The sequence below is a fragment of the Clinocottus analis genome, unplaced genomic scaffold, assembly GCF_023055335.1.
Source record: "Clinocottus analis isolate CAN_PGR_092001 unplaced genomic scaffold, fCliAna1.0.p SCAF_67, whole genome shotgun sequence".
NCBI lineage: Eukaryota > Metazoa > Chordata > Actinopteri > Perciformes > Cottidae > Clinocottus > Clinocottus analis.
The window spans coordinates 210,001-222,500 of NW_027176226.1; the positions used below are offsets into that span (position 1 = coordinate 210,001).

The 12,500-nt window shown below is 43.1% G+C and overlaps 3 protein-coding genes and 1 pseudogene across 5 annotated transcripts in view; 2 read left to right on the top strand and 2 right to left on the bottom strand.

Annotated features, from left to right (window-relative positions):
• The window catches only part of LOC137804852 (UDP-glucuronosyltransferase 2A1 pseudogene), a 1,580-nt pseudogene extending 1,494 nt beyond the window's left edge, over positions 1 to 86 (top strand).
• Positions 87 to 843: 757 nt separating this feature from the next.
• Positions 844 to 2,226, bottom strand: sdhaf1 (succinate dehydrogenase complex assembly factor 1). The gene is made up of 2 exons (XM_068604314.1): positions 2,067 to 2,226; positions 844 to 1,444 (listed from the first exon to the last, which is right to left on the bottom strand). The coding sequence occupies exon 2, from the start codon at positions 1,376 to 1,378 to the stop codon at positions 1,130 to 1,132; it is 249 nt and encodes an 82-aa protein (XP_068460415.1). The 5' UTR covers positions 1,379 to 1,444; positions 2,067 to 2,226; the 3' UTR covers positions 844 to 1,129.
• Positions 954 to 6,176, top strand: nudt18 (nudix (nucleoside diphosphate linked moiety X)-type motif 18). 3 transcript variants are annotated; one of them, XM_068604313.1, is made up of 7 exons: positions 954 to 1,462; positions 3,360 to 3,590; positions 3,678 to 3,788; positions 3,972 to 4,074; positions 4,902 to 5,025; positions 5,159 to 5,283; positions 5,471 to 6,176. In XM_068604313.1, exons 2-7 carry the CDS (start codon positions 3,435 to 3,437, stop codon positions 5,851 to 5,853), a joined length of 1,002 nt encoding a protein of 333 aa, XP_068460414.1. In that variant the 5' UTR covers positions 954 to 1,462; positions 3,360 to 3,434; the 3' UTR covers positions 5,854 to 6,176. The 3 variants fall into 3 exon arrangements, with proteins under 3 accessions (XP_068460414.1, XP_068460412.1, XP_068460413.1); XM_068604311.1 differs by lacking the exon at positions 954 to 1,462 and adding an exon at positions 2,594 to 2,678 and having other exon boundaries at positions 3,434 to 3,590; XM_068604312.1 differs by lacking the exon at positions 954 to 1,462 and adding an exon at positions 2,606 to 2,678.
• A 614-nt stretch (positions 6,177 to 6,790) lies between these two features.
• The window catches only part of LOC137804877 (protein FAM240B), a 5,867-nt gene continuing 157 nt past the window's right edge, over positions 6,791 to 12,500 (bottom strand). The window contains exons 2-3 of the mRNA XM_068604318.1: positions 11,655 to 11,776; positions 6,791 to 7,030 (exon numbers count right to left, since the gene is read on the bottom strand). Of these exons, the coding sequence (XP_068460419.1) occupies positions 6,925 to 7,030; positions 11,655 to 11,776 (228 nt within the window). The 3' untranslated portion in view covers positions 6,791 to 6,924. The remainder of the gene's footprint in view (positions 7,031 to 11,654; positions 11,777 to 12,500) is intronic.

Below are 12,500 nucleotides of genomic sequence, written 5' to 3' on the forward strand. Positions count from 1 at the left end.
TTTTGCTCGTATTTACTGTTTTTGTTTCTGCAGTTAGGTTTTTGTGGCGCAAAGTGTTTTCAGGAAGTAAAGTCAAAAAGGAATAATGAATGTGCTGATAGGTGGATAACTGGATGCTGGTTTGTTGCAGATAAATATGAAACAGAACAAAACACTCATCAAGTTTTATTCTGCTGAACAGAAAGAAACACGTTGGTGACCTCACGAACCTCTTTCACGACTCCAGACAAAGAGTTCATGTTTACCTTCTGTTTGTTTGTGTGTTTGTTTGTTTGTCAAATAGCAGAATACCTAAAACATATAATTTGGTGTTTCAGTTTCATATCCAGGAATTTCTTTTCAGGACGTAACAAATGATTCGTCTAAACTACTTCAGCACCTATTTGAATGAAATGCAATTATTTTTTATAAAAAACCTGCAGTTATGATTGTTTATTGTGATGAGATGTTTTATTTCAAGCCGTAAATAAAAAATACCAAAATGATTTGATTCATTCATTAATCGTTTTTATTTTGTGTACTTGACTATATATATATATATATATATATATATATATATATATATATATATATATATATATATATATATATATATATATATATATAAATATATATATAAATATATATAATGTGGTTTGCAGCTCTAGTATTAAATCGCAGTATTCAGCTACTTATTACTACAATAAAATTAGTCATGTAAAAGATCATAAAGGGGCAAATGACTTTTTGTTGGTTTTGTTTTGTTTGTCTGCTGTTTTTATTTGTTTTCTGTCTTTATTGTCTGACAAACCTCATATTTGTATGTTTGTTTTTTGTTGATTTATTTAAATGAATAAAACAAAATTTAAGTGACAAAATACGAGTATCACATTTATTAAAGTTCATGAGTCCAAAACGGGAAGAGAACATTTTCACTTTTCATATTCAAACGTCCGAAAATATGTCACATCACGCAAGAGTGTTCTTCTTCCCCACTGGACCCTGAATGCAGCACGGCAGTCTGCTGGAGAGGCTTTCGGTCAGGATGAGGTGGTCTGCAGGTGGTCTGCAGGTAGTCTGGAGGTCATCTGCAGGTGGTCTGCAGGTGGTCCGCATGTGGTCTGGAGGTGGTCTGCAGGTGGTCTACAGCTCAGCTGCTCTCTGGCGGCTTGCAGAAGGAGCCCAGCTGCTTGGTGTTGCCGTCGCGCAGCAGCAGCAGCTGCCGCTCCCCTCGGCGGTACAGGTACTCGATGTGCATCACGTCCGTCTTCTTCAGCCGAGCGTTCTCTCTGAACTCGTCTCGGATCCGCGGCACGAAGCCCGGCTTGTCCCGGCCGGCGCGCAGGAAGAGCCGGTACAGAGCCAGGACCTGCTTCTGCAGCTTGCTGTGCCGCACCATCGGGACGACCGGACCGGGATGGACCCTGAACGCACCGCGGCGCTCTGATTGACAGGTGCTGTTGGACTGGAGATGAACACACAGGTACCAACCAACCAGTCAATCAATCAATTAACTAACTAATCAATCAATCAATCAATCAACCAACCAACCAACCAACCAGTCTCCTATCATCAGGAAGTGCAGTGGAACAAACACACAGGTGGAATGTACTAGTACTACAGCAGCAGGAATAGTAGTATACAGGAGTAGCAGTACTAGTACACAGCAGTAGTACACAGCATTAGCAGTACTAGTACACAGTAGTAGTACACAGCAGTAGCAGTACTAGTATACAGCAGTAGTATACAGCAGAAGTAGTACTAGGACACAGCAGTAGTATACAGCAGTAGCAGTACTAGTACACAGCAGTAGTATACAGCAGAAGTAGTACTAGGACACAGCAGTAGTATACAGCAGTAGCAGTACTAGTACACAGCAGTAGTATACAGCAGAAGTAGTACGAGGACACAGCAGTAGTATACAGCAGTAGCAGTACTAGTACACAGCAGTAGTATCAGGTAGCATTAGCAGTATGCACACAGGAGCTGTTTAAATGAGCGTTAGCTGAACTGGGAGATGAACCAGTAGTAACTAGTAGTAACCAGTAGTAACCAGCAGCGGGACTAAACCAGTTCGGTCCACTCACCTGCTTCAAACTGGGACTCGACCGGCTTCCGGTGGGGGAACTAGTTTCCGTCCGTAAAGTTAGTTGAAGCAGCTGCGTGACCTCACGAAGCGTTACGACACCGCGGGAGGACTAAAGACTACAAAGACTAGAACTTCCGGGTCTGTCACGGGAAGTTGTAGCAGACGTCACAGGAAGTTGTCGTCCTGGGATTATTACAACGGCTTTGTTTTATTTTATTTATAAATATATTCTACATTAAAAACTTGTGCTATTAATATTGATTTCACATTCCTCAAATAATATTAATACATTATAATTGTTATAATAAAAAATACAATCATATAAACTGATGTTTAAATGAATAAAGAATACAAAATATTCCGTCTTTTTTAATAGATACTGTGTATTAGACAATAAACTACAGATTAAAAATACGACTAATAAAGCTTTAATTGATTTATAAACAATGTTAGTTCTGGATTATTTCTCTTATTTCTATACCGCCTCTTTTATTCTGAAACCCTTGACCCGGAAGAAAAGGTGTATTTCCTGTTTGTGTCGCGGTGTCAGATGTCACAACAGAGCCGCAGCGGCGGATCACTGAATGAGATTTAACGCTGTTCCAGAAAGGTGCTTTTATTTCTGTAGTTTACAGTGTTTTTATGAAACTCTCTTTCCGGTTTGGAGGTTTCATAAAAGTAGAGAAACAAACGTCATTAGGATCACGTCGTCTTCTCTCTGAAGCTAATGAGTTTATCTCATAATCCACTAATTATTCTGCAACAAGAATCAACTCATTGTTTTTATTTATGTGTTATTTATTCACGTTGTATGTATTCATGTTTTAAGTTTCAAAGACTGTTTTTAAAGCAGCAAAGTTTACATTAAATAAACATTTAAAACACTTTTATTAGCACTGTCCAGGACAATGTCATTAATGAATGTTAAATGTAAGAATACTGAGCTTATTCATATTATAATATGTCATATATGCTTATTAGTGGAGCTCTGGGAATATATTATTCATATATAATACTGTTGTTTGAACAGTATTATATATTCATAACATATAATACTGTTTAAACAGTGTCATTGATATTTGGAGTTTAATTGTTTAGGTTTCTGATATAATATTAAGAATATTTTATTGCACTTTTCATACTATATTTACATCAAATTGCATTTAGAAACATTTCCACAAATGATTAAAAGTTGGAAAAAAATTCCACTAAAATGTAATAAAACAGGAGAAATGAAACTAATTCAAAGTTCCTGTTATATGATTCGTCTGTTCTCTTCTTCCGTCTGTAGTTGCATGTCTAGAGTTTCTCGCTCACGTCGTGACGTCACCCTCTGGTGTTGCTCTTCTGCTCCTGGACCTGCAGCATGGAGGAGGCGGAGCTAGAGGAGCAGCTGGAGAGGCTGTTGATTGGCCGGGGGTCAGAGGTCACGGGCTGCGACGTCGGCCTGGAGCTGAGCAAGCCTGCAACGCTGAGGAAGAACGTCACCTACATCGTCTGCTCCGTCATCTTCAACGACAAGGTCAGGACAGGCCGGCCCACAATGCACCTCACCGGTCAGCTGGGGCTGGGTCTATAAGAGAGTGTGTGTGTGTGTGTCGTCCCTCAGGAGGAGGTGCTGATGGTGCAGGAGGCAAAGCAGGACTGTTACAGACAGTGGTACCTTCCTGCAGGGAGGGTGGAGGTGGGGGAGAGTCTGGAGGAGGCTCTGAGGAGGGAGGTGAGACTCTCTCTCTCACACACACACACACACACACACACACACACACACACACACACACACACACACACACATGCACACACACACACACACACATGCGCACACACACACACACACACACACACACACACACACACACACACACACACACACACAGGGCTCAGCAATCTTGTTTGTCTGCAGGTGAAAGAGGAGGCGGGGTTTGACTGTGAGCCAATCACGTTGCTGCTGATCCAGGAGCAGGGCCCTCAGTGGATCCGCTTCATTTTCCTCGCTACCGTCACAGGTCAGAGGTCACAGGTTTACAGGTCAGAGTTTACAGGTCAGAGGTCACAGGTTTACAAGTCAGAGGTCGCAGGTCACAGGTCAGATGGGACTTTTCTTCTTATTCTTCTTCTTCCGCCCAAAGCGTTGGAGCATAACTGGTCACGCGGCGTTGCCAGCACATTGTCAAAATACATGAAAACGTGCGGCCTGATTGGTAATAATCGTGTGCTACGACTTTTCTAAGAGATCCGACCGGCCGTTTCCTGGATGAACGCGAAAAACAGCGAGAAATTGTCCCGTTGACGTGAACGAGGTTCCAGCGTTGAAGAGAGCAACAAAACCCTCGTCTTTGTTGTAGTGACTCAACATCATTTAACATAGAGACAGGATTTAAAGTTTAAAACGTTACCAACATGCTGGAGTTTTGATAGCGAGCACAGTTTTCATGTAATTATTGTTCAAGTTTAGGAACCTTTTGGGACCGTTTCAGAGTTTACAGTTGTTGCCTCAATCAAACGCCCTTTAATTACCGCGGAATGAGCAGTCTATGGATCCACATGCTATTCTTATCCTACGGTGGCGCAGAGGGGACAAACCGAATCTCGAGGAAGACGCTAGCGTCTCGTGTCTGTTGCTGCAATGCACAACCTCACCACCAGGTGTCCCCAGAACCCCAACACGCCACATCGTCAGTAATACTCTCATGACATGATGAAGAAAAACAACGGGAGTTATAGTTAGTGGTGTTTGCAGACAGTAAACCCTTAACCCCTTAACCCCCAACCCCTTAAACCTTAACCCCTTAACCCTTGACCCCTTAACCTTTACCCTCTCTTCTCTTCTCAGGCGGGAGTCTGAAGAGTCTGTCTGCTGCAGACAAGGAGTCTCTTCAGGCGTCCTGGTGGGACCGACAGTCCGTGCTTCCTCTCAGAGGGCGGGACATCCTCCGACTCATCGACTGCGGACTCAAGTACGACGTCATCTTTTTGTTTGTGCTAAGCTAGGCTAACTGCACTCCGTGGGTCCTTTGATGTCCTAAGACGTCGGCTCTGTTTCACTACAATGAAGCCGAACATCAGCAGTGACTCCCACGATGCTTTCAGGTACCGTGGGGATCCCTGGCACCCCGTCACGCTGCCTGTGGACCTGAGCTGCCGTCACGTGGTGCAGAGACTCGTCCTGGTGTTCACCGGCGCCGAGCGGCAGGTCTGGGTCCTGCTCATCAAAGGTGGCCCGGATTCTCTTCAGGCCTTCATGTTCACCTAGTTATATATATATATATATATATATATATATATATATATATATATATATATATATATATATATATATATATATATATATATATATATATTCTCATGTATATATATATTCTCATGTATATGTATGGTGGTGTTGACCCCTCTGTCCTGCAGCCCCGGTGCTCCACCTCCCCACAGCGGCGGCGGTGAAGACCCACGCGGTGACGTGGGCGGCCAACATGGTGGTGCAGGACGCCATGCCGTCTGCGTACCGCGACCACGACGTCAACACGCTGGGCGCCTTCAGCCTGCAGCACAACGGCCGGCAGCACGGGAAGACGGACGGCGTGTGCTTCAACACACTGGTGGAGCTCACGCCCGACCACGCCAGGCGCAACGAGGACGGGGAGAAGGTGGAGCGGCCTCCACCCGGGCCGCCTCCGCCCGTAGAAAACCCCCAGTACGTCTGGCACCGAGTCCAGAAAGTAACTCTGAGAGAGACGCTGCTGGAGAAGACCAAGAACACCTCCATCTTACCCATCCACAGCCTTTACTGAGGACTCTTATTGTGAAGGGACCGCGCTAATTGACCACCGAGAAGACTCTTATTGTGAAGTGACCACGCGACCTGATGGCCTTAAAGGGACAGTTCAGGTGTTTCGAGGTGTGCTTTCATGAGCTGCTTCTCTGTCAAGTCTGGAGAAACCACAGCCAGCAGCCACCAGACTCCATTCACTAAAACAGTGATTTAAGCTCTCAGAGCACAGGAGCTGCTGCTCTGCTGCTGCCTCAACCTGCTAGTTAGTTTGAGTTGTTGTGTAACTTTGGTGAATCTCAACGAACGCTTTAAAACAACAAAGTTACACAACAACTCAAACTAACTCGCAGGTGGAGGCAGCAGCAGAGCAGCAGCTCCTGTGTTCTGAGAGCTTAAATCACTGTTTTAGTAAATGGAGTCTGGTGTGTTCAAAGCTCCCGGCAGAAAATATATAACTATAACGTTCATTTAAACTAATATTTATTCTTTTAGGGCTCTAAAATACGTCTCCAGCAGTACTTTGATTTGCTCCATCTACTGTAGTGGTACTCTGAATATATAGAAGTACCTCATAGTACTGTCCCTTTAAGAAAGGAGTTGAAGAGTTTAAATAATTTACAAGACAGATTCAAAGAGAAAAAGATAAATATAATATTATTTTATATTATATTATTTTATATTGCATGTACAAATCATACTGAAGAGTTATAGATTATAGAGTTATAGTTATAGATACATATTTATTCGAAAGCAAACGATCAAATATGTTAAATATATATAACAGAAAAAGTTTATGTTCATTGTGTTTGAAACTATTAAATGAAAACAGTTATGATTCTCACGTTTGTTTATTTGTTTGTTTGTTGTCATTTGAACATTTGTTTGGATAGATTTTTGGCATTAAAGTATTTTAATGTATAATCTCATTCTACATCAAAGTAAAGCTTATTGTAATAAATAAATACATATGGTTTATTCCATTGGTTTTATCATTCGACACAAAAGAATCAGAGTTCTTTTGGACTTTATTTCTGCCCAGGTGATGATGTCATTCTACTCAGGCGATGATGTCATCGTGGATCAGCTGGCCTCATGTCAGGTCAGCTGACTCCCCGGTGACGTTGCTCCTGCTGTCGTTGAGCTTGTTCAGGTGTTTGCTTCTGTTGTCCAGCCGGACGCTCCACTCGCCCCGCAGCCTGAAACGAGAAGGACGCGAGCAAGAGGCTGAAACACGAGCTTCATGTGTGAAACGCTTCAGCCTCTGAAACACGAGCTTCATGTGTGAAACGCTTCAGCCTCTGAAACACAAGCTTCATGTGTGAAACGCTTCAGCCTCTGAAACACGAGCTTCATGTGTGATGTACAGACATTAAAACCAGCAGACTGTTGTACTTTTACTTCAGTTACTACTTCGTCGAAAATCAACCAACTTTGAGGAAGAAAGAGTGTTTCAGTGTCATAGTGTTTCAGTGTCACAGTGTCACAGTGTTTCAGTGTTTCAGAGTCCAAGTGTTTCAGTGTCACAGTGTTTCAGAGTCACAGTGTTTCAGTGTCTCAGTGTTTTAGTGTTTCAGAGTCACAGTGTTTCAGTGTCACAGTGTTTCAGTGTCACAGTGTTTCAGAGTCACAGTGTTTCAGTGTCTCAGTGTTTTAGTGTCTCAGTGTTTTAGTGTCTCAGTGTTTCAGTCTCACAGTGTTTCAGTGTTTCAGTGTCTCAGTGTTCCAGTGTCTCAGTGTTTTAGTGTCTCAGTGTTTTAGTGTCTCAGTGTCTCAGTGTTTCAGTCTCACAGTGTTTCAGTGTTTCAGTGTCTCAGTGTTCCAGTGTCTCAGTGTTTCAGTCTCACAGTGTTTCAGTGTCTCAGTGTCTCAGTGTTTCAGTGTCTCAGTGTTTTAGTGTCTCAGTGTCTCAGTGTTTCAGTCTCACAGTGTTTCAGTGTTTCAGTGTCTCAGTGTTTCAGTGTCTCAGTGTTTCAGTCTCACAGTGTTTCAGTGTTTCAGTCTCACAGTGTTTCAGTGTCTCAGTGTTTCAGTCTCACAGTGTTTCAGTGTCTCAGTGTTTCAGTGTCACAGTGTCTCAGTGTCTCAGTGTTTCAGTGTCACAGTGTCTCAGTGTTTCAGTGTCTCAGTGTTTCAGTGTTTCCGTCCTCGGTGTCTAGAAGCAGCACTGAGGTCAGATTTAGTGTCTCTAAGCAGATCTGGTATCTTGGTGACAGCTGCAGTGTCATCACGTTCACATCAGCGTTTCACTTCGCCATCGATCAAACGCACACCAACGCCCGTGTGTGTGTGTGTGTGTGTGTGTGTGTGTGTGTGTGTGCGTGTAACCGAGCCCTCTGTCAGCTGTCCTCACTGTGTCTCTGCCACCTTCCTGTCAAGTTTTTTGGATTATTCCATTTGTCCGCTCAGCTGCTGATAATCTCGGTGCAGAGAGCCGCTAACCCTCCAAACATCTGGCTTCTGTCTTCAGGGATGAAGTTTACAATCAGCGTTCATGACAAAAGACTCTGCCGCAGTAACGCGTTGTCATCCGCTCCGGCCCCGAAATATGATCAAATATATAATATTATATTAGTATTTAATTATAAAAGTGAAAATGTATCTTCGTCGTATTCTATCGTTCATGACATCAGAACAAGTCGGACACAAATGTAACCGCGTTGTATCACAGTTTACCTGTCAATCACCTGGTAGCCCCGCCCCTGAAGCATGCCCTGCTTTATGGTCTGTTAGACTCTAACAGACCATAATGTACTGAATGAACATCATGCTGTATAGAAGAAGACTAGAAACTAGAGATTGAGACATAAACTCATGTTTACAATGTTTACTGAGGGAATACATCAAGAGAGAAGTAGAGTCACTTATATAGACTTCTATACAACCAGAGGAGTCGCCCCCTGGTGGTCAGGAGAGAGAATGCAGCTTTAATACATGAAGCATAGACTTCTATACAACCAGAGGAGTCGCCCCCTGGTGGTCAGGAGAGAGAATGCAGCTTTAACACATGAAGTATAGACTTCTATACAACCAGAGGAGTCGCCCCCTGGTGGTCAGGAGAGAGAATGCAGCTTTAACACATGAAGCATATACTTCTATACAACCAGAGGAGTCGCCCCCTGGTGGTCAGGAGAGAGAAGCTTTAACACATGAAGCATAGACTTCTATACAACCAGAGGAGTCGCCCCCTGGTGGTCAGGAGAGAGAATGCAGCTTCAACACATGAAGCATATACTTCTATACAACCAGAGGAGTCGCCTCCTGGTGGTCAGGAGAGAGAATGCAGCTTTAACACATGAAGCATATACTTCTATACAACCAGAGGAGTCGCCCCCTGGTGGTCAGGAGAGAGAATGCAGCTTCAACACATGAAGTATAGACTTCTATACAACCAGAGGAGTCGCCCCCTGGTGGTCAGGAGAGAGAATGCAGCTTTAACACATGAAGCATATACTTCTATACAACCAGAGGAGTCGCCCCCTGGTGGTCAGGAGAGAGGATGGATGAATCATTGGCGGTGAAGACCTCCTGGTGACTAGAAGTTCACCTCCCAGGTCTCATTGAGTGAAGCGTCTCTTTTCCTGAAGGTTCTCCAGCATCCAGCTGGTTCCAGTGGACTCGTGACCGTGTGGCAAATAGACGCGTCTAAAAACAGCCGCTGTCATTACAAACGGCCTCTCGTCTCTCAGCGAGCTGGAGGACATACCGGGACAAACACCCAGCGACCCTGCGGACCGTCTGGTTGTGTTAAAGGTCTCCGTGATGACGACGGGGAACCGGCTGGAACCTGAACTCATCCCTCGTAAACCTGCAGACCCGCCTGCTCCGCTCCCTCGATGACGCCGACTACCTTCTGATACGGCCGTGAAATAGAAGTACAGAACGTAAATTAAAGATGTGTTCATGGTCCTCACTGTTCATGAGTTGATGTTCTCTGCTGTCGCGTCTCATTCAGAGGTTTCATCTGCTTCCTGTCATTCTCCATGGTTACATTATGAAGCCGTATGCATACATCCTCCATTTAAACCTTCACCTCTTGGCGTTACACCAGCTATTAGCCCGATCCCTCCTAACTCCCGTCCTGTATCCCCTTAACCTCACACCCCCCCTCAGCCCATCACACCTAATCCCTCTGCTATCCATTTCACTGTACCCCTTAATCCCCCACTATCAATACCGTGTATCTCTTAATCCTCCGGCTATCTATTGCCACGCAGGCCCGACTCCCCGGCTCTCGGCCTCTAACCTTCGGCTCTAGTCTCTTCTAATTGTGTGTGTTATGTGTGACCTGGCCAGAGGCCGGAAAAAACCTGAGGTGATAACTGCTGAGCAACGAGTGACGGAGGCTGAAATTAGAAGATATTCAGTTGTTGATCATGAAAAAAAACACAAGCAAGGAAAAGATGGAATTATATTATAGCGTTGATGAAGGGTTTACATCGTCTATGCTTCATGTGTTAAAGCTGCATTCTCTCTCCTGACCACCAGGGGGCGACTCCTCTGGTTGTATAGAAGTCTATGCTTCATGTGTTAAAGCTGCATTCTCTCTCCTGACCACCAGGGGCGACTCCTCTGGTTGTATAGAAGTCTATGCTTCATGTGTTAAAGCTGCATTCTCTCTCCTGACCACCAGGGGCGACTCCTCTGGTTGTATAGAAGTCTATGCTTCATGTGTTAAAGCTGCATTCTCTCTCCTGACCACCAGGGGGCGACTCCTCTGGTTGTATAGAAGTCTATGCTTCATGTGTTAAAGCTGCATTCTCTCTCATGACCACCAGGGGGCGACTCCTCTGGTTGTATAGAAGTCTTTGCTTCATGTGTTAAAGCTGCATTCTCTCTCCTGACCACCAGGGGCGACTCCTCTGGTTGTATAGAAGTCTATGCTTCATGTGTTAAAGCTGCATTCTCTCTCCTGACCACCAGGGGGCGACTCCTCTGGTTGTATAGAAGTCTATGCTTCATGTGTTAAAGCTGCATTCTCTCTCCTGACCACCAGGGGGCGACTCCTCTGGTTGTATAGAAGTCTATGCTTCATGTGTTAAAGCTGCATTCTCTCTCATGACCACCAGGGGGCGACTCCTCTGGTTGTATAGAAGTCTATGCTTCATGTGTTAGAGCTGCATTCTCTCTCCTGACCACCAGGGTGCGACTCCTCTGGTTGTATAGAAGTCTATGCTTCATGTGTTAAAGCTGCATTCTCTCTCCTGACCACCAGGGGGCGACTCCTCTGGTTGTATAGAAGTCTATGCTTCATGTGTTAAAACTGCATTCTCTCTCCTGACCACCAGGGGGCGACTCCTCTGGTTGTATAGAAGTCTATGCTGCATTTGTTAAAACTGCATTCTCTCTCCTGAGCTGTACAATCTTGAGGTACTTGTACTTTCCTTCAGTATTTCTAGTTTCTACTACTTCAAACTTCTCCTCTTGCGTTTAAGTCAAGTGGTGCATGTATTTTTATTTAATGTTTTTGTCATAATTCTTTTTATTTGTATTATTTTCTGCCAAACCTTTTCATATACTTAATAAACAACAATGTAAGGTTATAACGAGGCATTGAGGCTTTGAGGTTCATCATCTCCAATCTGGAAGAAAACCTATTAAAGTATGTGTAAAAGTACCTAGAGTACACACACGGAACGCATCAGTCGTATTTCTCCCGTGTATAAAGACTCAGCGTTGAGTACTTCTACCCTTTGTGATTAAAGTAAATGCAGCAGCTGAAGTACTTGTACCTCAGTCATATTGTCACTGCCTCGTACTTGTTTCAGAGTATTTTCCAGAGTAAACGTGTGTACTGGAGGTGTTTCCTGCTGTGTGTCGTACTTCTCCAGCGCGCTCTTCCTCTTCCTCTGCTCTTCGCTGTCCGCGTGCTGGACCTCGCTGCTGATCTTCTGCTCCCAGAACGAGGAGATGTGCAGCCGGTCGTGGATCTTCGCCGAGCTCATCTGCAACCGGTGACTTTGGTTAAGGAGGCGCTGACCCTTTAAACGGTGATGTCATCGTGTACTGAGCACACGAGTACTACCGATAATACTACAGGTGACAAAGTACTGAAGTACTGAACACCTCGTGTTCATGTTCTTTGTACCTTTAACTACATATACATATGTATATTATCTCTCTCTCTCTCTCTCTCTCTCTCTCTCTCTGTATATATATATATATATATATATATATATATATATATATATATATATATATATATATATATATATATGTATATATATATATATATATATATATATATATATATAACTATATATATGTGTGTATATATATATACATATAAAAATATATGTATTTATATACGTGCCGTTAAAGGGTACAAAGAGTACAACTATATGAAATAGAATCAAATGAAAATAATCACTTTAATATATTTATTTAAAAATACTTTCCAAAATAATATTATTAATGATTGAACTAGTATTTTATTTTATTTATCCGGCATCATATTTGTTGATTATTTATATCATGGTAATGATAATAAAATATTTACTTATTCAAAGGTTAAATTTGGGAGAAAATTAAAATAAAATATAACTACACGTTCTAGATATTATGTATTTAAACAGAATATGAAATAACAAGGACTTAAACAATAATAACTATAATAATGTTAATAGCTCCACACAGATGCAGACACATACACATTAACATATACTTTGC

Bases quoted from the DNA above. Each gene is read 5' to 3' on its own strand.
- sdhaf1 (XM_068604314.1), bottom strand. From the start codon at position 1,378: ATGGTGCGGCACAGCAAGCTGCAGAAGCAGGTCCTGGCTCTGTACCGG.
- nudt18 (XM_068604311.1), top strand. From the start codon at position 2,653: ATGAGATTTAACGCTGTTCCAGAAAG. The intron at 3,591-3,677 runs GTCAGGACAGGC...GTCGTCCCTCAG, and splicing joins CCGTCATCTTCAACGACAAG to GAGGAGGTGCTGATGGTGCA. The intron at 5,284-5,470 runs GTGGCCCGGATT...TCTGTCCTGCAG, and splicing joins CTGGGTCCTGCTCATCAAAG to CCCCGGTGCTCCACCTCCCC.